This window comes from Rhynchophorus ferrugineus, unplaced genomic scaffold (assembly GCF_030347505.1).
Source record: "Rhynchophorus ferrugineus isolate W39M unplaced genomic scaffold, kcgeb_rfMv2 rfM1, whole genome shotgun sequence".
NCBI classification, from domain to species: domain Eukaryota; kingdom Metazoa; phylum Arthropoda; class Insecta; order Coleoptera; family Curculionidae; genus Rhynchophorus; species Rhynchophorus ferrugineus.
This window is the reverse complement of record NW_027472580.1, coordinates 57,285,766-57,311,628: the sequence shown is the minus strand read 5'-3', so window position 1 is coordinate 57,311,628 and position 25,863 is coordinate 57,285,766. Positions and strand designations below refer to the sequence as shown.

Sequence of the window (25,863 nt, the reverse complement as noted above, 5' to 3'; positions counted from 1 at the left end):
CCGATCTGATTTTATACCTTTTGAGATTTAAATTTGTGCTAATATATTAAAATGCGTCCTCAGAAATATATTAAAATGCACCGTAATTACCATAAATCGTATAAATAGGTTCCAATAGACAGCCATTATACTATAGAGACGTTTTTGTTTCGTATTTTATTTATGAAACAGATTTCAACCTTTTTTTATACCTGGTAAATACGCGGTCGCTTTTTGTTTCTGGTCAAAAGGCAAAATTTAATATTGAGTTCGCTAGAAATCGTCCAATAGAAAAAGGAACTTGACAGACATCAAAAATATGCACTAAAGTTATTGATAAAGTATTGATTTTATAATATAGATATGATTTATTTAGTATAATGTTACATTATAATCGTAATAAAACAACATGATTTATTAAAAATTAAAAATCCTTGATTATTGAATATAATTATTATATGACACTACATACGCATTGTAAATATTATCAACAATGTATCAACTTTATTTTGTAAAGTAAAAAAAAATATACCGTATATTTTAATATTTCCCAAGCATACTTAGGCATCTCGAAGATATTAAGATATTCCAGAAAAAACTACCAACTCAATTTGCATGGCTTTCAATGTCCTTCTAAGATTTATGCTTATTGGAGTAGTACGACAAGATCTTTCAGATATTACTTAATAATTAGTGGAACTACATAGTTATTATAGAGAGGTCACTAGACATAATTAATAACATACAAGACTCTATAAAATAAAATTTACTAAATCTAAATTTAAAACTGAACTAAACCTAGTGAATTTCATGATGAACTTATTAGATATTCCAAATAATACATATTCATACACTTAATTGAGTAGATTTTACGAATTGTCAAAATTTGATATTCTAAAGGATCAAGTATACTACACTAAGGTAGTTTGAAGCCGCTGTAAAATCCTAGGTTTATCCAGAAAAAATCCAAGAGGATGATTACACCAAGATTTTATATAAAAAATTATAATATATATTTGATATTCCAATATATCAAATTAATTTAGATCATCTGGAGTTTTAGTTTTAATTTAATTAATCAATTTAATTTAATTAACAGTATATTTTAATAGCAATATATAATATATTTGTTATATATAAATGCAATCAGAAAACTAGATTCACGACAACAAAAGTAAATATTCAGTTAAACATTTTAGGTAGAAGAGAATTTAATTAATCAATTTAATTTAATTAACAGTATATTTTAATAGCAATATATAATATATTTGTTATATATAAATGCAATCAGAAAACTAGATTCACAACAACAAAAGTAAATATTCAGTTAAACATTTCAGGCAGAAGAGATTTAATAGCGGATCCAGAATCTAGGTTTGAGAGGGTCAAGAGGACACCGACATCCAGTTTCATTAAAAACTTGTCACAGAGTGACTTTTGTCACAAATACTTTTGGAGTTGGCATAGCCTCTTAGTTCTACATGCATTTCTACCACTCTTAACATAATGAAACTAATGCCTAATGTCGGCGAACCAATGTTGAGTAAAAGGAAATCGCTCTATCATGCAAAACATTCAAAACTAACAAATGATCACTGTCAGTAAACTTGATATTTTAAAAAATGGCTGATTATACTAAAAATATTAAGTATGGATATGAGTAAGATGCTAAACAATGATATCCGGAAGAAATCGGAAATAAACGCATATATTATAAATCAGCATTAGTAATGTCAACACGAAGAATAATTAACGAGCGAATATCGATAAAATAAATAATTCAAAAATAATGTAAGACCGCATAACTATAGTAAACCATATATTATTAATTATATAGATAATATTCTTCTACATAATTCAAAATAAAGATAACACAAATGAAAATTTAATTAAAGATATTTCTTAAAAGCGCTTTCGAGAAATAAAATTACAATAACAATATTATTAGAAATGATTAACAGAAACGTTTCTTTAATTAAATGAGTTATTATTTTGATCCAGTTCTAGTGAATTAGAATTTATAAGAAATTATGACTCATATTAATCACAGGTTTACTAATCATTTTATTTACATTAGCGTTTCAAATAGAATAAATTATAAAATACTTATTGTTTATATAAAATAACAAATACATTATATACATATTTAAAAATATTTCTTCTATTCATAGAAATAAAATTAATCAAAGCTACCTTCAGAGTAATAATAAGTATCAAGTCTGCCGTATTTAGTAAAATGCTAAAAAGCAATATGCATCAAAATCAAAAATCTAAAAGTATTTGCAAAAAAAATTGCAGTTAGAACAGTAGATCAAAGCTGTTAAGTCTCATTTTGATATTATTTCTAAAGACACCTGATGATAAGTTTGATGCCGTGAATAATCATTATTTTGTTAATTATTAAAGTACTATCAATCTTTTTATTCTCAATTTTACACCATATATATTTATGTCCTAGGATTTATAGATCATGAAATTTTTCACAAATACAACTAATAACATTTACTGGTGAAACATTTTTAGTAATACTTTATTTGGATGTACAAGAATCGGTTAACACATTTAGAAGAATAGTTACGTAACGGGAAATAAAAATTAAAAGTTTTTTAAACTATTATATTTAGTATCCTAGGTATAATTACAGAAACAAGAAAAACTGTAAAAGAAATTATTATAAAAAGTCCATGCCTCATCTAGGTACATTTTATATTATATAATATAAACCAAATTATTGAGCTAATAAAATATGTGTCGACGATATGTTTAATAATACAGGTATTTAATTTATATTTCATAAATTAGTAAATAACTAAGCGCTGACTTGGCTACTAACAATATCGCGGGTTCGAATCCCGTTGTAGCATGTAAGGGTTAATAATTATGTAATATGAGTAAAAACCTTAAAAACTATAATCAAAAAACAACTAGGGTTCACCCAAACTACCAATTTCTAGCGAGCACCAAATAAGGATAAGTACGTATAAGGAAATTGTACCATACAAGTTTACACCTTGTACTAATTTTTCCGCCAAAATTTTACTGCACCTTTTAGAGCAAAAAAAGAACTTTTTCTACAAAATGAATGAGAAGAATATTTTTACGACAATCAGCACCAAAACAGAACATTAACTTAAACCAGCTTGATCAGAAAATATTACAATTACTGGCAAGGCAATTACCTCCTTAAGTAGTCCTCAATTAACTCAAAATGCACAGAGACCTGGCCAGATTCAACTATAATTTATTTCAACCTGCTGCTGCACACCCTAGTGGATGGACAACGATTTCAACACTAAGTTTCTTGTGGTCCAAATTTATGTGTAAAATAAGTATAAATAAACCAAATGTTTAAGAATTGATTTAAAAGTTTAATATATTAATTCAAAGCATTGTTTTCTGTTTAAATCAGCCTTAATTAATACATATTTACAATTAGCAAATTATTATAACTTATATTAGTGTTGATATTTAGCTATATTTTAGTTGTTTGATGTTTTACCAAATATCCTTTTATTTTAATTAACCAAAACTAGCAAAAATATATAATAAAAATATAATTACAATCGAGTTGGCCATTTTCGTTACTTGAATAAATCAAATATTGCATTGAACAAAATGTTTAGTTTAATTTTATTTTTTTAAAGTTATAGCCTATAATAACAATAATTCCAAAACATTCATGTTAAAGTAACATATATGATTTTACAGTAAATCCCAACATGTTTACAGTAATTAACAAACCAATTGAAAACCACTAACAATTAAACATAATACAACGAACATAAATATCTGTTAAAATCCCATTTACTATCAGCACCCTGTAGAAAGCGATTTTAACAGTTCTAAACATCGCAGTCTATCCAAAACTAAATCGCCATCGTACTTCCTTATGGCGTTCTAATTATATCTACCGCACAGATCAAGATCAAACAAAGAAACGGCGGATCTGTCCGAGAAGAGACGTTTCCTAAAAGTTCGATCATGTCGTCAGTGGCCTGGTCCCGTCCCGGTGGTGGGGTTGAGGCAAAGGACTACGTCTGTTCAGTAAGGATCGCCCGAAAGAAATTTTGCACCACTACGAAAAAAGATCTTGGCGCTATTCGGCTTAGTGACGGCAGTGGCGAAAGTGCAGGAAACGGTCCGACCAGCAGCGAAGGAAAACTCGTTGAATAAGCAGGGTCGCGTAAGGGTTGTTCCTGAAGTAGTTCGACTCTCAGAACGGGGATTCAGTCTCAGGTTTATTATTCGTGTTATTACGCGTATAATGTGTTTTACATAAAGATCGGCAAGGATTTCGGCAAAAAGGTAAATAAAAAATTGTACTATTTTACTATTATACATTACTGGTTTATTAATAATTCTGTGATATATAAGTCGAATTATATTGTATTGTAAAACAAAATTAAAACTAAAGATGTATATAACATAAAGTAGAAGCCAACTAAATACAATATAGATATACATATTTTTAATAGAAGAAATAATATTATGACGCCTTATGGTGAAATAAAAGGGAAAAAATAATTTAAGTTTATATAGCTTTCATATTTTTTATAATAAACATTTAGCTGAAAATGATTTGAAAATAGCAGATAAACCTGAAAAACTACTTCAAAAAATGAATATATAATATATAATATATAATATATAATATATAATATATAATATATAATATATAATATATAATATATAATATATAATATATAATATATAATATATAATATATAATATATAATATATAATATATAATATATAATATATAATATATAATTAGATTTTGTGTTTACTAACGATTCTGTCTATATTATCTTACATATTATACATTATACGCCCATTGACGGTTTTACCTATAATTATGTCTTTAAATTATATAACTTATTAGTTAATTTATTATTAGTATAACATTTATTTTAAAAGTTCCCCTAAACATAGCGCAGATTAAAATTTCCGTTAATTTCAATACACTTATTTCAATGATCTTTCAATGTAGATACTCCGTTGATGAAAATTATTTTCCACGACAAAAAAAAATGAGGTGTAAAAAGTATCAGAAATAAGATAATTTAGTTCATTTTAGAATTGGGTTTATTGCTGCACATGCAGATGCATTTTTTTTTTATATATAAAGTGTTTTTTTTATTAAATCCTATTAGTTCGGTTTCCTTAAGTCCTATTTTTCTTACGAATATTGAAACCTGAGAACTGAACATTTTCTTGATGATCTTGATGGTCTTGATTGGTATACAAATACAAAATAATTATTATAATATTAAATTAAATATATTAAAGACGAATGCGAACATATTTATATTCCATTGAATTTGTATCATTATATATATGGCAACTTTATTAAAATTTTCCAAAATTATATTTTATCGTGATTTTTTTATATGCTCTTATCGAAGATTCTTACAAAGGAATATTCATTAGTAATATATTTTGTAATAAACTAATTAGTTATAAAAACTACATAAATCACTGCTTGTAATATAGTTACATTAATATGTATATTAATATGAATACTGAATAGCAAGTAAACATAAATTATATGAGAAGTAACAGAATATAGTATCTTGTATTAAACTGCTCCGGATATAGTAATGGAATGGAGTCTGTAGAAGTTATTTTAAAAAATATGTGAAAATAGAAATAGATATAGATGTTTACTATATAACATAATAATTTTACCATTTTTATGAACTATAAGAATTTATTTGATATACTTATCAGGATCCGATTTAAATCAAATATGCGCCTTTTTATTTGATAATATGTTATCATGTAGGTGATTCATTATGCCTTTCTCATAGAAGCCCCCGTCGCTATTACCAAAAAACTGGAAACATCAATTTTTACAAAATTCTCTTAAGGTTTATTTTTCACCAGCAAAATAATACGCTATAGACATAAACAGGTGGTAATCATTTGGTACCAGTTCTAGTTTATAAGATGGATGCGGTAAGCTTCCAGCGAGACGTTGTCGTTATGTGAGGCCTGACGTTATCTTGATAAAACATAATTCCTTCCTGTCCAAGTAACCAAAATTGACCGCTTCTGTAAAATTGTTTCCTTGAGATGGTTTAATCATTCACAATACATGTTCGAATTAAGAGTTAGACCATAGAGGAGTAGCTCATATAGATTATTCTTTGCCATTCGCAGCAAACGTATAGCAAAACTTTCTTGTCTATCTAGGTTTGGCTACTATTTGAGCCGGTTCACCATCCTTCGACTTTGACTGTTTTTGTTTAACATTATAGTAAATCCATTTTTCATCTCAAAACACTATCTGCTTCAAAAATTATCGACTGGTCACTGGAAAAATTGTTCGCTGGTATAGAACTCAAAATTCCAAAAGCTTCCAAACCAAATGTAATACTTAGCTCTCAGGCAATAGAAAATGTGCTTATGTGATGGTCGAGCTCGATCATTTCCTTGATTTTATCCACATTTTCAACAATTGGTATTCCAGAAGGTGGAGCATTTCAGTTATATCGAATAAACTATAATATAATGGATATTTTCCCTTGCTCGTGTCTATTGTTAACGTGAGAGCTAATAAAACTAAAACCATAAAACTGATAAAACTGAGTCAACCATTCATAAAACTCTCAAATTTACATGAAAATATTATTTTAATCACATATTCAAAATATTACAATGTGTTTTGAACTTTATTGATGCATTTTTAATTTTAAAATGAAGATCTATAACTTGTATTTTAAATTGTTATAAACTAAAACTAAATTGTAAAACTAAAATGATACAAATTCGAATGATCGAGTCCAAGTGACGATCGATATCGTGTGGGAAAGATTGCTAATTAAAACAGACGGAAGGTATTAAGTCGACTCAGGAAGGATTTCGTTTTATTCAGTTATATGGATTAGTTTTTATTATTGTTTTTTAATATATGTTTTTATAGGTTTAGAGTGTTTAATGTATTCAGATATAAAATATATTTATGTTCTAATTAAAAGGAATGGGATTTTTTTCAAATAATATTTCCGAGATAAAACTTAGGTTTTATTGATATTCCAAATTATGTTCACATAATAAAAATTCTGATCATTTCAAACAAGCTTAAATATTTGAACATGAAATTTCAATAACATATTCTTCTCAGTGCTTCTTAGAAATATAACAATTTTTCTTGATGATTCCTGCGTTGATTGTTCTTAATGAGCGCAGCTCAAATTCAGAAGCAGGAAATGGTGAGGATTTAAAAAAATAAATAGATAATTTATTTCCTATTCGATCAGATCTAGATAAAACATATAGAAATTCCTTAATAGATAGACAGTTCTTCAGCTCAGATAGTTTTTGATCAAATATCTTTTCTTTTTGTTATTAAATAAAATGATTTTAAGGTTTCATTTCATTTTATATATATTTATATTTTATATTGATTATTAACTATAAATATCAAATTTTCACATACATTTATTAAATATACTATACTAGCGACCCGCCCCGGTTTCGCACGGGTGCAATGCTGATACTAAATTAAATACACTACAGAAAAAATATGAACGTTGTATATAAAAACATAGCGGCCCGCTCCGACTTTGCACGGGCATAAAATATATATGCCTATGTCACTCAATGAAAACATGATTAAAATCGATCCAGTATTTTTGGTTCATTCATTACTGCCCTTGGCCTGCACGCATTAAATTTGGAGTAAAACAATTCCTCTTCCCCTATACTTACTATGAAGATTTCCTGCTATCTTTGGAATATCTAAATTCATACAATTTTTATTACATTACACATTTTTAAACGCAAATTTTAAATTTGTAATATCTCCGAAAATATTTGTTTAATTTACATGCTGTAAGGAACCATATTGATCTATATTAATTGCACACTGTATTTAAGGTACTTAATTCGATAAGGATTAATACCGTATTGCTTAAAATAGCTTCGTAAATAAGCCATTTTCTCACGTAAAAAGTAAACAATAAAAATGGTTAATGTGGGTTATCCCTAAAAGATAAACATATACCATCGCGGACTTTTTTGTAGACCTTTTTATGGTGTACAATACTGTAGTACATTAATTTGATCTAACTCGTAGGGTTAGGCAGCGTCTTTGCTAATTGCTAAATAGAAACCTCTAAAATTAGCAATGTTGCCTTAGTATATTATGCATGTATTATACATATAAACCTTCCTCTTGAATCACTCTATCTATTGAAAAAAACCGCATCAAAATCCGTTGCGTAGTTTTAAAGATTTAAGCGCACATAGGGATATAGGGACAGAAAAGGCGACTTTGTTTTATACTATGTAGTGATTTAATGTTAAAGTCAGCATTAGGTTATAACTAGTACATGAAATAAGCGGAACTGATTTCGAGACGGTATCAAAATTATCAAATATGAGCAAGGATCGGCTTGGTAGCCACAGTGGTGAAAAATATTTGTGATTAATTGTTGATATTGTTATTTGTGATAATATGGCTAACCTAGATAAAGATTTGGTAAAAAAGATACCATTAAACAACAAAAAAATCTAAGTAGTGTTTAATTTAGTTGGTTTAAATTTAGAGTCACTGCTCATTTAACTAATTGTTTAATTGTTGATGCCAAATTATGATTAATTAAATCATTATTAGACTTAAAGTTAATATTAAAAAAACTTATTTTAACAAATTAACAAAATAAAAAACTGAATTTTAAAATTAAATGTAACAACAGTACAATGAACTGCATATAAATTGATCGATCTGTTTATTAAATTAAACAATTCTGATTAGCATGATTCATTTCCGAAGGTTATAATCTAATAGTACATATTTTTTGTATGCATTAAACTAAAAATCGGAATGAGTAGTCTTCTTACTACTACATGAGTCATTATCGGGTTGACAAAATCGGGGCAAATTTGAACAAATATCTTGGCACAAAGCGGTTGAATAATGAATGATAAAAGCGTGAAAGTCAGAATACACTGCCAGACATAAAAATTAATGTTTGTGTATCATCCATTATTAATTGTAGTCTATTAATTATTTCTAGGTAGCTTTTAAGTTGTCTAAATTATTAACTGTCCACTGCGTTTGCTAATGAAGTTTAATTTGGATGGGGTACGTCCAAATCATAGGAGGATATAGTGAATTATTAAAATTGGTAAATAAAATTATATAAATAAAGTAATTAAAATAAATAAACAATTTATAAACCATCAAAATATCTTTGATTTTTATAGAATAATCTGAATCATAAAAGATGAATCCAATTCAAATTTTAGGCTATTCGCTAGGCTCTATATTCCCTTCACAATTTTAAGTTCCGAGAGTTTTTCTTATTATAATGAATGCTTTAAAATATGACTTAAACATCATACCCAACGTATGCTCGGACTGTGTTTCTATATTTTCTTTTTCACGTTTGATATTGATACGTCGTTATAATAAACCGTCGAAAAAATATTGGGTAAATAAGTCATATTTCCCATCTAAGTCAACACTAACAAATCAATTGAAAAGTCCACGGCCTACTATAGTAAAACAAATATTTTTGGCAAAATTAGTTTTTTTATTCAACATAATTCCCTTCAAGGGCGATACACTGATTATAGCGACACTCCAACTTTTCGATACCATTTTTGTAGTACGATTTGTCCTTTGCTTCAAAATAGGCCTCAGTTTCTCATTCCTCACATCTTCATTCGACGAAAATTTTCATCCCAACGAGGGTTTTTGTGAGTTCTGAGAACAGTAAATAGTCGCTGGGGGATAGATCTGGAGAATACGGTGGCTGAGGAAGCAATTCAAAGCCCAATTCATGGATTTTTGCCATAGTTTTCACTAACCTGTGACACGGTGCATTGTCTTGGTGAAGCAGCACTTACTTTTTCATCAAATGCGGCCGTTTTTCGGCGATTTCATCCTTCAAACGGTCTAATAACGCTATGTAATAATCGCTGTTGATAGATCTTCCTTCTTCAAGGTAATCAATGAAAATTATTCCATGCGCATCCCAAAATACAGAGGTCATAACCTTGCCAGCCGACTGTTGCGTTTTCCCACGCTTTGCAGCGGAATCATCGTGTCCAGTCCACTCGGATGACTGTCGATTGGACTTTGGAGTCAAATGATGGAGCCGTGTTTGTTTCGTTGTTGTTTTTGGCCAAAAGTGAGCTTGCGCGCACCCACTTTGTACAAAGCGTTCTCATACCCAAATATTCGTGAATGATATGATGTACATGTTCAGTTGATATCTTTAGAGTGTCCGCTATTTAAATCAATTTCAATTTACGGTCATTCAAAATAATTTTGTGGATTCATTAAATGTTTTCGTAGGTAGCAACCTCTTTTGGGCGTCCACTGCGTTCACCGTCTTCCGTGCTCATTTTACCACGTCTAAACTTAGCAAACCAATCCTTGATGGTTGATTTTCCTGGGACAGTGTCCGGAAGCTCGGCATCAAGCCACGTTTTTACTTCAACTGTATGTTTTCCTTTCAAAAAGAAATATTTTAACAACACGCTAAATTCCTTTTTGTCCATGTTTGTCACAATAGCAAAAGTTGCTTCACTCAAAATGCTATAATTTACAAACTAATAATCCGCCAGTTGTCAAATTTATACGCGCATCTTTTGAGGGTAAGGACTAACTAAAATATATATGGATTTAATTCTAGTAACGCCATCTATGTGTCAGGTCAGGGACTTTTCAATTGAACTGTTAAGTTGCAATTCTCGTATTTTAATTAGTTCATTAAGATGATTTCTACTGCTTTTGCAAAAAGTAGCCGAGAATTTTCTTATTTAAAAATACTTTTGTAGGCTGGATCTATAATTTGAATAATACAATTTGAATGAAATCTTAGGACACTTCCGACTCTATCTAGCTATTCTCTTGGCTACCGGCGTGATTAGGATGGTTCGTTATTTATTACGTATACACAATTGCAAACAAACTAATAATATCTAAGCCCTGAGCGACTACCGGACTATCTATCAATAGGACGATTCTGGATAAATACGCTAAATCATCTTGTTGGAATTAAAAATACTAAAATTGAAACGGATCTTTGTAAGGGAAATTGTATAATTGTCAACATTAACACCATATGACAGCTATGTTGTTGTAATAGAATTTGTCTGTCTAACTTATTATTTGTTAGGTGATTGCAAGTATTCTGATTATTTTTAACATTATAATATCACCGCATAATTATCTATCGCAATATTACAATATTGTGTTGAAAGAACAATGTTAGCTTGGTATCGATCCGTTTTCGCACTTCTTAAACGAAACATCGATCTGAACAAGCGGTAACCAGGAGACTATATATGAGTCTCTGGATACACCAAATGCTGCTTCCTATTCGAAGTGCAATATTATATCCTTCGCTACTCTTGTAACATCTAGGTGACCGTTGTCATGACTTTGCGCATCTTGTTTAATATTTTTAGTCTTTTTTGCAACAAAACATTATTCACCAAACATTCCACTGTATGTACAGAAAGAGTTATGACCATGAATATTCTCAGCTGAAAGTCGACATGAATGGGTCTTCTTGACTACCTGGTGAGGAATGAAATCGCAATGTTCAAACGATTCGAAAGGGCATTTTTTGTCAATTCGTGAGGAAACATCTTTCTCTCCTTTTGAATCTTTTCCATAGTATTTAATCGTCTGAGAACAGTTGATTCGTCAGGCAGCTTAAAAGTGCGTTGAATATTTGAGATGGATTTCCATCCAATAAGTTTTGCACTTAATTGTCCTCCTGTTAATTGGACCCTCAACTACTCTTTTTCATTGACACCAAAATTCGATTTTAAATCATTAAAACCACCAAAAAAAAAGACAGTTGAGACATGAACTAATAACATTATGAGTTAAAATGTTTAATGGACTTCGGCAGCAAATTTCTTCAAATCAAAAAAGTAATGAATTTCGAAAATGCAATTTTGAGCACTCCATAATTAGCATCTGAATATACCGACTAACCCAATAATACTGAATTGAAAACTATTATTTTAACATAGAAAATTGTCAAAGAGGTCGAATTTAAGTTGTTTACAGATTACATAAACGCCGTACGGCAAGAATTGAATCCATCTGTTTTTTAGTTAGCCCTAACCTTCAAAAGATGCGTGTATAAATTTGACAGCTGTCGGATCATTAGCTTATAAAGAAGAGGTTATTACTGACGAAAACATTTATCAAATCCCCAAAATGATTTTGAATGGCCGTAAATTGATATTGAATGAAATATCAGACACTCTAAAGATATCAACTGAACGTGTTCATCATATCACTCACGACTATTTGGGTATGCGAAAGCTCTGTGCAAAGTGGGTGCCGCGCGGGCTCACTTTTGACCAAAAACAACGACGAGTTGATGATTCGAGCAGTGTTTGAAGATGATCAAGTGTAATAAACCCGAGTTTTTTCGTCGATATGTGACAATGGATGAAACATGGCTCCATCATTTTACTACGAAATCACGTCGACAGTCATCCGAGTACTGCACATGATGAATCTGCTCCAAAGCGTGGGAAAACGCAACAGTTGGCTAGCAAGGTTATGTCGTGTGTATTTTCGGATGCGCATGGAATAATTTTCATTGACTACCTTGAAAAAGGAAGGACCATCCACAGCAACTATCACATAACGTTATTGGACCGTTTGAAGGACGAAATCACCAAAAAAACGGCCGCGTTTGAAGAAAAAGAAAGTGCTGATTCGCCAGGACAATGCACCGTGTCACAAGTGAAAACGATGGCAAAAATCCATGAATTGGGCTTCGAATTGCTTCCTCATCCACCGTATTCTCCAGATCTGGCTCCCAGCGACTATTTTCACTTTTCAGATCTCAAAAGAATGCTCGCTGGGAAGAAATTTTCGTCGAATGTAGAGGTGATCGCCGAAACTGAGGCCTATTTTGAGGCAAAGAACAAATCGTACTACAAAAATGGTATCGAAAAGTTAGAGGGTTGTTATAATCAGTGTATCACCCTTGAAGTTATGATGAATTAAAAAATAATTTTGCCAAAAAAATTGTTGTACTATGGTAGACCGGGAACTTTTCAATTGACTTATTATATATGTACGTATAATAGGTTATATCAAATTATCTTAAGAATTAAAGAAACATTTAAAAGTAACTCCATCTTCGAACTACCATAAAAATCAATCCAATTTTATCTGCGTTTTCTTAATTTCAATGTAATGTGCTAATCTGAAAACTACCAGATGAGAAATGAATGATTAGCCAATATTCATTACAAATGTTGTAAATCAATTAATTTCCATTACATTATTAATTAACAGAATAACTAAAGCTGAAGAAACATAAAGACATTTTTCATTTACTACAGTCAGCATAAACTACCATAATATATTAACTATTACTGACAAACATTAAATGTCCATAAATAATGTACGTGATTAATTTCTATTAACAACTGCGTAACATTAAATATACAATTATTTCTCTAATTCTAATATCTATCTTCATAAATTAAATGTTATTTTTTTCAGATAGAAATGGTTTATTTATAGATTTCTCACTATTGCATTAGTCACAATCTTCCAAGTCAATAAGAGCCAATAAAAACGCGTAACTGCGAGCAATAATATTACCGCTGTTAACAATAGTGACGGCATGCTGGTGGTGAAAGTGTGGGAAACGGCGGTTACCTGATTCATTGACGGAAATTCAAACAGGATCTGAAAAGGGTTGTTTTAAAAAGTCTGCGCCAGTACCCCGATGTAAAAAGGGTTTCGCGCCTTTTCACATTTCATATTGTGTGTTCTGTTCAGTATATGCTATTATCGACGGTATGTATTTAACCAATATGACTTTTCTATATTTACCTTACTTTCTCTCTAATATTTACATATAATATATATCGAAGTTGCAACGTCATAAGGTGTAAAATATTTATTCAATGTGAATAATTAAGTCGGTTTGTTCGCGTGATAGGTGACACTGCAGTCAGTAGTTGTAAGTTCTAATCCTAATCACAGTATGACTGTTCCTAAATTATTTTGCCAATGTTATATAGAGGTAAAAGTGTAAAATATGACAACATATGACTTTTCTATATTTACCTTACTTTCTCTCTAATATTTACATATAATATATATCGAATTTGCAACGTCATAAGGTCTAAAATATTTATTCAATGTGAATAATTAAGTCGGTTTGGTCGCGTGTTAGGTGACACTGCAGTCAATAGTTGTAGGTTCTAATCCTAATCACAGTATGACTGTTCCTAAATTATTTTACCAATGTTATGTAGAGGTAAAAGTGTAAAATACGACAACAATTATTCAAATTACAGTAGAAAATGGGCTGAATAAGATCGGATGCCCCATGATGTTAAGTTTAGATAAACACTAGTTGGTAAAAGGAGACTCCAAAAGGTTACAATATGTTTAACAGATAGCATAGTAAGAAGTAAGTTCTTTAAGTAAATCTAAATAAACTTTAATCTTGAATTGTTTGGTACAAATAGTCACTCAAGTTAAATTAAATTATGATTTAGTTTTAATTAGCTATATTTGTTTTTGTTTCTCAAGTCCGCCATTTGTTTCTCAAGTCTGCAAAATCAGAAATAGGCACAGAGATACTTAGTTAAATGTTAGCTAATAGAGAAATCAGAATATGAAGTACTTTACCCCCTCGAAATTAGAGAAATGATAAAAGAAAGGCGAAAAGCTAGAAGAGTATGGCACAGGACCAGAAATGCTGCTGACAAAACTACGTTTAATAGAATTAGTAATCAGACGAATCAAAAGATCAAAGAATATAAACAGAACTGCTTTCAAAAGTATTTAAGTGAATTAAGCCCACAAGCAGACAAAGATTATTCGCTATGGAAAGCAACTCGAAGCTTTAAAAGACCAATTATTCGAGTACCGCCAATTAAAAATGATCGAAATGAATGGGTTCGACGCGACAATGAAAAAGCTGAATTGTTCGCACAATACTTAGCTAACATTTTTCGGTCTAATGATATAAAATCTACCATGGATACATCTCCTATATATCAACCCGATGTAGATTTAAATCTAATTTCTCAACTGGAAGTTGCCACTGTAATTGATAAACTCAATCCTAAAAAGGCACCTGGTATAAATGACATTTCACCTGGATTATTGAAAGAACTGCCACGAAAAGCAATCATCATGCTGATATATATATTTAATGCCTGTTTAAGGCTGAAGCATGTCCCGGAATGATTTAAAGTTGCACAATTATGCTCAAAAAACCTGACAAACCTGCAGAACAAGTCGAATCTTACAGGCCTATTTCGCTACTACCTGCAATATCAAAGCTATTTGAGAAGCTGATATATAAACGTGTTAAACATTTGGTAATAATACCAGATTTCCAGTTTGGTTTTCGAAATCACCATTCAACTATCGATCAAGTGCACAGAGTAACTGCGGCTATTGAAAGAGCGTTTGAAGAAAAGAAATAGTGCCCTGCAATATTCCTGGATGTCTCACAAGCTTTTGATCGGGTTTGGCATTTGGGATTAATCTGTAAGATGAGCAAATTGTTACCGCGTAACTATTGTTAATTGCTGGCGTCATATTTATTCGGAAGAAAATTTAGAGTATCGCACGAAATGGCGTTCTCGACATTTAAAAATATCTCGGCTGGAGTTCCACAAGGTAGCGTCTTAGGACCTCTCCTGTATCTGCTCTACACTGCTGACATTCCAACAACAAAAGAAACACTTCTTGGAACCTTTGCTGATGACACAGTTATTATGGCAAAAGATATATCTCTGCCTAGGGCAATAGAAAAAGTGCAAATGACAGTCAACAAAATCTACAAATGGACAAAAGATTGGAAAATTCAACTTAATAGCTCCAAATCTGTCCACGTTAATTTTGCTTTAAGGCGAAATAATAAAAACTTAATTATATCACTCAATGGATGCCCGATTCCTCAAGCAGAATCAGCAAAACACCTTGGAATCCATCTTGACGGTAGATTAAATTGGAAGCATCACGTTAGAAAAAAAGCAAAACACATTAGAACCAAAATAAAACAACTATACTGGTTAGTCGGAAGATACTCTCAACTTGATCTAAAATCAAAGAGGTTGATTTATAATACAATTATAAAGTCAATTTGGACCTATGGGGTGCAAATATGGGGTTGCACTAAAAATTCAAATCAGTTAGTCACACAGCGCTGTCAAAACAAGATTCTTCGATTGATTACCAATGCCTATCGCTATGAAGAACTGCACGATGACCTGGAAATCAAATTGATTTGCGAAGTTGTACAGGATTTCGCCTTGAAACACGAAAGAAGATTACTAAGTCATTCTAACGTGGAAGCAATACAACTGCTGGACAGTGCACAAGATGTCAGGAGATTGAAACGAACAAAACCATACGAACTTGTGTGAACATTGAGTGTGTATTATTAGTGTAAACTATAGCTATAAGTTAATAATTAATAAATAATTATAATTTTATAATTGAGGAATACATACTGATGTATTTTCTCGCACTCGTCTTGCTTGTTGATTAATCCAAGCCTATAGGAAAAGTAGTAATAAATTAATTGTAATAATAATAATCATTAAGATTGTACTAAGCGTATCTAATAAAGATGTTATAAAAAATGTTAGCTAATCAACACTGTCATAAGTTCTCTAGCAATAGCTAGCTTTAATGTTAGGTATTGTCGGTTACAAAAAATTAGAAAAGGAAGTTATTCGTACAGCATTCTGCTGTTCCCGTCGATAAACTCTTTTTCACAAATTCACTATTAATAAAATTCATTTTAGGTATGTTTTATTTAGCCAAAGCCTATCTAACAATAATTGATATTTTATGAAATATCTCTGACATTATGTCGAATAGTAATATTTCACTATTTTAAAATGAAAAGAAGGGCTGATGAAAGTCGTTGAATTTTAGAATGTCATGCTCTAAATGAGCAATCCTGTCAACAGTAGCGTGTGAATTTTTTATGTGATGATTTTGATTTGCAATACAACGATTCAAGAATTAATTGATCGTTATTAGAATATGACTTCTCAAAAGTGGATAAATGTGTAAAAGCCTTTGAAGTAATAAACAAAAAAAAAGACCATTCACAAATTGATTTAGACTATTCGTCCCGACATACATACAGTCTACTCAAAGTTATTTTGTATACACGTGACTTAAATTTGTGACGTCAAAACGTCATCACCATCACCGTCATCAAGTCTGAGTTTTAGTTCAATTTGCCTTTGACATATAACAAAATTCTAATCCAAATAAAATAATTGAACAAAAATGTTATCAAATTTATTTAGTTTATTTTAACATTATAATACATCTAATGCATATATTATCGAAGGATTTAAAACTACAATTGATAACACAGGTATATAGTTTGTAGGTTAGAGTTATTTTAATATATTTGCATTAATTTGAACATTTGAATTATTTGCTTTGAACTCTTTTCCACACCACCCAAGAGGTAGAGTTCTAGGCGCCTTTTTTATGTAGCGGTACACTCTGGAGGCCTAATCCACCTAATTAACAATTATATATCAAAGTAATGTATTTTACTTTCATTCGAAAGCATATTTAGCTTTTTATGTTTAGTTCTTGTTTCCGTCGATGGGTTTACTTGTCAAGTCATCTTGATATTGCTGTATTTTTTATTTCTTCCACTACTACCTGTGTACACCATTCTTGATAAAATTAATCATTGAATTCTGCCTAATGCATTTACCATATTTACTAAATAGTTAGTATTCATTCTCTCCTCATACTTTCTAACCAAATGTTCATGTTTAATTCTGAAAAATTACAATCATATCTGTGCATACAAATCTTTCACGCCCTACAATACTATTTTCCACAGTTACATTCTATTAATTATGTGCATACCTTTAGTTGTTTCCACTCTTATTACTCTGTCTCAGGAATTTCCAGCATTGCACAACATTGTCACATATCCTAAATGCTTCTTTTCGTTACTTTCACTTTCCAAGTCACTGTCCAAGTCCGTCACTAAACTGTTCATTTCCATTCTGTCCAAAACATGTTCACGACTCTACCATTTATCAATTACTTCCTCTGTATGTCTTATCGAGTTCATTCAAACCGAAGGTGTTATGGTCGACAATTCTTCCATCCACATATCCAAACAGTTCTTGATGAAATATCCTCCTCGACCAGCATGTCTATTATAATAAGTCTTTGCTACCCCCCAGAACAACTCCATTGGATTGAATATACATTGATAGGGAAGATGTAATATTATATCATTGTAATACTATGTGATCATATTGTTCAGCCACCTAGTCTACTGTATATCTTTTTTCAGGCTTATTTCTAAAAAAAAGTAAATTGCGAAAAACGCAATGAAATATTTCATTTATACTTACCTAGTAATAATTTGAAATAGTTATATCAGCCTTTGATGTTATTGTTATGATTCTTTCCACCAGTATGTTATGATATGGTGCACTATCCATAGTAATAACTGATGGTTCCTGTAGGTTTTTTAACAATTGATTTTCAGACCATAAAAAAGACATGTTATGATTCATTTCTCCATGGTAATCGCCCTCGGATTTGGAAGAAAACACTTATTCTGCACCAGGAATAAAACCATTCTTATTTTCTGCACGCATGACAATATATCGCAATTAATTATTAATAAATATTATGACCTACACAATCTAATCAAAGGCTATTGTAACTTTTACCTTTTTCTATCAATTTCTGTTGTCTTTAAAATAATTTTTGTTACCGTCTTGTCAAGAGCACCCCAATGAACCATTTTGAAACATCCAAGTTTCATCAAGATACACAAATTTAAAAAATTTATCTTCCTTGATTTTATTATACGCCTTTAAACATTGGATCCATTAGACCTCTTCGAGGGTTATCTATACACTATTTAAATCCTATGCCTTATAAGAGTGTATGAAGTTAAAAAGTTGCATGTCCGTAACTCTGTTATGTATACTTTCAAAACTAACAATTTTCTCTGAAACAATTTTATTAAATTATGTTTATATCGATAAAATAGTTTCTGTGCTCACTATTCTTATACATTTCGTATATTTGATCTCGAATAGAGCCGATATCAAATTGGTCAAGATTCGTCACCCACTTCGTATGTAGACGAGTTTTCTCGATTAAATCTAACGTATTGTTCTTCAGTTTGTAATCATTAATTCATAATCATTATAATAATTCATTAATATTCAGCGCAGTAACAACATGCTAAAAACATTTAAAATTGCAGCAACTTATAATATTTAATATCATCAAAAATTATCCCTCTAACGGAATTTACGATCAAAAGGGAGCCTCCATTATCTCGATCCTTTACGAAATAACTTATTAAAGCCGCAATCAATTTTTGACTCTTCCTATTTATTGTTTTCAGTATTTTCAAACAAAGTGATTTAAAATTTATCAAAATAATCAAATCGCTAAAATAACGTTAGCCGGTTTATAACCTGTAGTAATTATAACTAATATTTTGAATAATTTTGCTTACATGTGATACCCCGACGACTTTGACAGGCTAGTTCGGTTTCACGTTCAAACTTATCAGAGATGTCCCTTTTTTACTAGAATAAAATGAGAAAGAAAATATTATCTGATTCTAAAACGAACTTATAAATTGCTGCAGGCAATATATTAAAAATCTTGATGACGCTTGTACAAAAAAATTTTAATAGACTATATATATATATATATATATATATATATATATATATATATATATATATTAATTATTTTGATACATATATTTAAATCTAGAAATGTTCACATACACAAACTTCATAAAATCGCTAAAAAAATAATAAATTCAATTTCGACAAACACGAACTCCAACAGTTCATCTGATTTATAGTTGACCATCTAATTTCAGATAAAAATAAACGAACTCTTCAAATACAGAGACGAAAATACACATAACATTTGATTGGTTGGATTTTATCTTTTACGGTCTCGCAAAAATGATTGCGATTTCTAAAATGTTCGTCTAAGAACGAGTTACAACTAAATACAAAGATTCTTTGGAAATTTGTGTTGTGTACATTAGCTTTATATTACCGTTAATCACTGGTAACTTTCATACAGATTTTTAAATATGCCTTATTGCTTTAATTTTATCCGCCGTATAAAAGTAAATTCAGGCATTGGGTAATAAACTTTTCCAATAAGATCCTTTTTCACTGATAATATTATATATATATTTCCCGGAGAGAAACCTACACGTTTTAAACATTTTTAAGCTACATAGCTATTTAACGAGTTGGTTCATATTTGTTCATTTAATTACTCCTACATTTCTCTGTTAGCAAACTGAACACATTTGTTATCTCCCATATTATTTGGCGACATCACATCAAAACAAAATATTACGTTTTTTATTATGATAATTATTTGAGTTTAATCTGATTTTAAACATGGTAAAAGTATGACTAGAAGTTATATTTCTTTTAGTGATTTTTGTGAATAGTAAAATAGTTTATGTGGCGAAACTATGATTCATCTGTGAAGAGAACCACGAAGGTAATTATTTGTGTTATTGCATTCACCAATAACAAACATTATTCTTAAATATTATAATATTGTGAAAGTGTTATTGTATCATTATATATTATATGCAAAAAATGTTTCCTATTTAATTTAAACTTGAATATACAATAGTCTGACCTGTCATTAATCCACAAATATTCATTTTTTGTGAAAAAATGTCACTTTATTTTACTGTCTTCCTGTCATTATATACTTACCATCTAGAAAGGATGTTTTATATTTTGAGACTGATTCACCCTATTTTTGTATATTGATATGATAGGATATGTTTTTTCAAGTTATTCGTTTTTGGTAAAAATAAGTAACAATAAAATTTCTTTCTTTAAATGCTGGAAACTTTCTTGTTTGCGTAACTTTCTTGTATTTAACGGTGCTATGTTTTAAATTGGACATTTTTAACATAATTTATTGGCGTCCTTTCTTTAAAATGTTGGAAACTTTCTTGTATGCATAACATATTCCGATAATTAAAATACTCTGAAGTTAGAGTATTTACCACTTTTTAAATAATATTATAGTATTTTTAACTTCATATTCTACAATTCACTATAGTATAATATAATTTATGTTATTGTTAAGGAGTAGAGCAAACTCAAAAAGTTGACATATTTAGACAGATTTTATTTATGGCTTTTGGATATTTTGGCAAACGCTTGTTCAGTACGATCTGGATTCACCTATTACCTATTATTACTATACCTGGTTTTTTAGGTTTTTCTATTTCATTATATGAATTAGAATAACATATAACAATAACATTTTCAACTTTTACAATGGAAAAACATCTAGAAATCCACAAAGGGCTAAACTGGTTATTACGGTAGGTGTTACCATTCGTACTTTAATTCACTTTTTAATTACCGTTATTGAAGCTTTCTGAGCCCTATTATATTGTTTTTGTGAAAAAATATAATTTTTTCTGTAAATTAGGTATTATTTAAATTGTACATCGATTAAACGATAAAATATTTACCATAAATATTACAAATATTGAATCTCAGATAATTTAATTAGTGATATAATGTTTGTACATTTATTTTTTCTTTAAAAAAGCATTTGTTGAGAAAAATTAACACAATCTACATTAATTGAAATATTTTATATCTGACAACTTAGCAATACTGCCCTGTTCGCTGTTCAAGAATGTCCACGAATTCGCCCTGAAATAATTCTTGAGTTGCATTGTCATCGAACTTTTTGGTCCTCCAAGACATTCTTCTTGAATCACATCAATATATCAACGTTTAAATCATTGAAATCAAAACCCCATAGCTGGGGTATGACGGAGCTGCATCACCATAAATTTATTAATATATATATATATATATATATATATATATATATATATATATATATATATATATATATATATATATATATATATGTATATATATTTATATAATGGAAATAATACTATAATACTAAATGGAAAACTGTTACTTTATGTAGAGAATTTTCTTAACCATCGAATTAACAGTTAGGTTGGGCTTTTTTACGTTGATACTTATTTTATCTAATAGATCTTGCTAATCAAAATGCATTCAAGTACTTTCAAAGAATCTATTAATTCATATCTTCTGAAAAATTAATACCTTTTTACTGACGACATGTACCTTATTTCAAATGCATAAGATATGAAACGACATTAAAATTATCAACGTAATTCTTCAATAACGTCACTTCAGGCGTTAATACTCAAAATAGAATTGCACACGTTAAATAACATACCATATGAGTGATATACATGAATGATCTATCTAAAAATGTTATAGTCAAACAAATTCATGTCGTTCTGACAGTTTCTGGATTAGTTCAGAGAGGATAAATAACTTATTGATCAGGCTATTGATAAGATTGGAATTCATTGCTTAGCTCTTAAAAATTATTATAATATAAACATCAATAAAACTTTTTCCCACAATTAGAACCTTTTAGCTTAAATTCAAATATAACATTATTCAAATACTATTTTTGAGCGAAAAAAATTAATATAAACAACCGTTATGCTGACGGTAGAAACATCGATTCATGTGTTTGTTGATCCAACAGGTGTGTTTTGTGAATATAATAAGGCACCGATTAATAAACATTTACAAAGCATTAAAAACTAATCGGCACTACTTCGAATAAATAGGCAATATGTAAATTAATATCAGTCTCAATAAATCAAAACCTAATGGATATAAATCAAGGGTTGATAGGTTTAGAATATGATCGGACAAGGCCATCATTACTTTGAGAACTAGTGGGAAATATCCAATTAACTACTTTTGTGAAAATATCTATAATGTAATAAAACAAAATTTTATTAATTTGTATATTTAGAGGGTCACCTTGCACTGAGAATATATTCAAAATAATGTGAGAATTAATTTCAGTGTTTTTTAAAATAGTATATTTTAAATATAATATATTAAATATATTTAATATATAATAATATAATATATTTAATGTGAATCTGAAAAAAAGTATTATTAAATATATATATATATATATATATATATATATATATATATTAAAGTCTCCTTTTACCAACTGTGGATTTATCTGGACTGGGTTTAAAGTTTAACGTGGACTCCGAACCACGGTCCTCAGCATTAAGCCTATTGACTAGAAATCATCCCAGAAGACATCCGGTCTTACCCAGCCTGGTTACTGGCGTGACTGGGATCATTTTTCTTGCCAGATTTTACACTATTGCCTAGAACATTCACAAATTTTAAACAATCACAAACATAAATTTACGACCATGCTCCAACAGGATTCGGACCGGCGGCTATCGCAACAGTAGGAGGACCGTGCCATCGTCTTTACCACTGCGCCACCAAGCCGTCCTTTTTTTATCGAAGCAGCAAATTACAAAATATCTCTCCTGTGTGTCAAATCGTCACTCAGAAGTCAATTTAATTCATTGTTTGTTTATCTACAATGGCTCAGCTGCAGCATGACTCATTAAAATACGACTTTCGGTAGCATTTTTTCCATGTTAAGTGACATAAAATTCGCCACAAAACACCTACAACAGAAAATGCGATATATCTGATAATTATTAAATTATAGATACGTGTTCGTTCACGAAATAAAATATATTGAAATGGATACATAATAATAATTATAATAGTTAGTTAGGGAGAAATATGAAATATTTGGAGGCTGCAATAACTGACTCTATTACTGTATCTCTACTGACAAGGTAAGCCATTTCCATCCATTCTAATCCTAAGAATTTATTTACCTATATTTATTTATTAAACTCTGTTGTGAAACTTCCCATAATGTTCAAAAATATTGAAGTCGCACGATTGTACTGACCTGATAGAATATGTTTAATAATATTGTTAGATACCGTCCCTCCCACTTTGTGAAAGTATCCCTCCAACCTAATAGATGGTCCCATCTGCTTTTGAAGGTCAGGTACGAGGTAGTACAAATAGTTGCCCTGGTACCATCACGGGTATGATATCAGATTGCACTGTTACTTCTATTGGTCCTGAGTGAATAATGCTCATCAAACCCATTTCCAACCATTCTCCATACATAAACCGGCCGTTTGTAGGATATATAATATAAACGATGATTCATCGGACCATATTCTTCCAATCAAGTGTCTAGGTTTAATAATCACACACTTATTGTTCATTACACTTTTGCAACTTCAACTTCTTCGCGGGGTTCTACTTCTTTCGCAACATAGCTTCCGTTATAATGTTGGTTTTATGGAACTTCCGCTATACTGTTCTTTTCGAAATATTATAACTTAAATGAGTGTTAAACCCTGCTGTGAATTTTGCCACAGCAGTTTCATATTTTCTGGCCACAGTTTTAATGTTCGTCGATCTCTCTCAATTAAGTTTGTGTTTGGCACATTACATCTCTCCACCAATGAAGTTAACAAATATGGTAAATTTGGTGGTAACAATTCATTTGTTTTCACATGTTTCACCGATCGTTTGTTTAACCGTCGCAGAACATAGCGTATAATACTGAAATTTAGCCCACAAGACTTGGCGTACAAAGTAAGCAGTACATAAATTAAGCAATATTTACACCGAGACAATGGTGTTCATTATGTTTTGTCCCTCCCCTGTATAACCTTCTTCATGATAACATAATGATTCATTTAAAAATGTTTCTTCCCTGAAATAAAAGTCTGGAATGTTTAAAAATATTCATCTACAGCTCTCTCAATTACTTCATTGCATGGAAAGTATTTCCCATATACACATTTCTTGAAGCATAAAGGCTTAACATCAGGAAAATGGGGGGACAGCCGGGTAAGTCGTACTCCAGACCTCACCATTTTTCCAGCGCCTTGGTACAAGTATGTTGTCTTGGTGAAACATATACTTTTCTTCCTTCAAACCGACCTTCCAGGCCGAATTTTCGCATCTAGGTGGACAAGAAAGTAGGAGTAATATTCGCCTGTATTAATCTATCTGTTTCAGTTAATCATTTAACTAGATCCCTTTCCCAGCCCAAAACACGCTGACCTTCCGGAAGTTGCTGAGGGCATTATTTGGTGCTGAACCACCGGCTTCCCCTCACTGCATCAACTGGTATTTAATTTCTGCCGTGTAGTGGTAAAATCGTAATGACAAATCTACAATCAGAAAAATATATACTACCCATTAGATAATTAGTACTAAAACCCCCTTTTAATTGAATGTATTTATTTAGAATTACTTTATTAGTAGTATTTTTAAGCGACTCAGTTAAAACGTTTTTGTAATTTGTGAGATTTATTTGACCTTTTTAACTTTTTCTAATCGTGTATAAAATACTGATACGGATATAAAATAGATATATTATATATGATATATAATTAGTGTGTATTTTCAGTCGATTATCAAAAGAGTATGATCTACTATAATATAATAAAGCGAAATGAAACCTTATTAAATACAACAAATATACTTAAACTATTCGATACTAGTTAAATATTTTTTAGAACAACAATACTCGTTCACACATTCAAAACTAGCCAAATATTACTCGGACAGCCTAGATACTGCCACTGTTCTTCTACTCTTACAATACATATTGTTGTAAACAATCATTTATTGCCATTAATGTCACTTGGCCTATCAAAAGGAAAAATACATTTCTTATGAAGATTGAAAAATAATTCGAGCGGTTTATGCCATTTTTTAATTACATTGAAAATAAGCTATATAGAAAAAAACACGAATTATTACATGTAATAATAGCATAATACAATATATTACAATATAACATAAATAGCTTATCCATGTTCATGCAAATAGGATTAAATAAATTAATAGTATTTTATTCGAAAGTTTTATTCCTAATAGATTTCTCTCTGCATA

General features: G+C 30.2%; 1 protein-coding gene across 5 annotated transcripts in view; it reads left to right on the top strand.

Annotated features, from left to right (window-relative positions):
- Window positions 1-4,025: 4,025 nt before the first annotated feature.
- Window positions 4,026-25,863, top strand: part of LOC143198776 (protein NDNF) — an 81,505-nt gene continuing 59,667 nt past the window's right edge. Inside the window, exon 1 of one of the 5 annotated variants that reach the window (XM_076408270.1) lies at window positions 4,026-4,284. Coding sequence is in view for 2 of the 5 variants with exons in the window: in XM_076408253.1 (XP_076264368.1) it covers window positions 20,468-20,509 (42 nt within the window). In the remaining 3 variants the exon portion in view is untranslated. Of the gene's footprint in view, window positions 4,285-13,636; window positions 13,781-20,425; window positions 20,510-25,863 lie in introns of those variants that run through there. The other 4 variants (XM_076408279.1, XM_076408261.1, XM_076408283.1 and 1 more) reach the window with 4 other exon arrangements.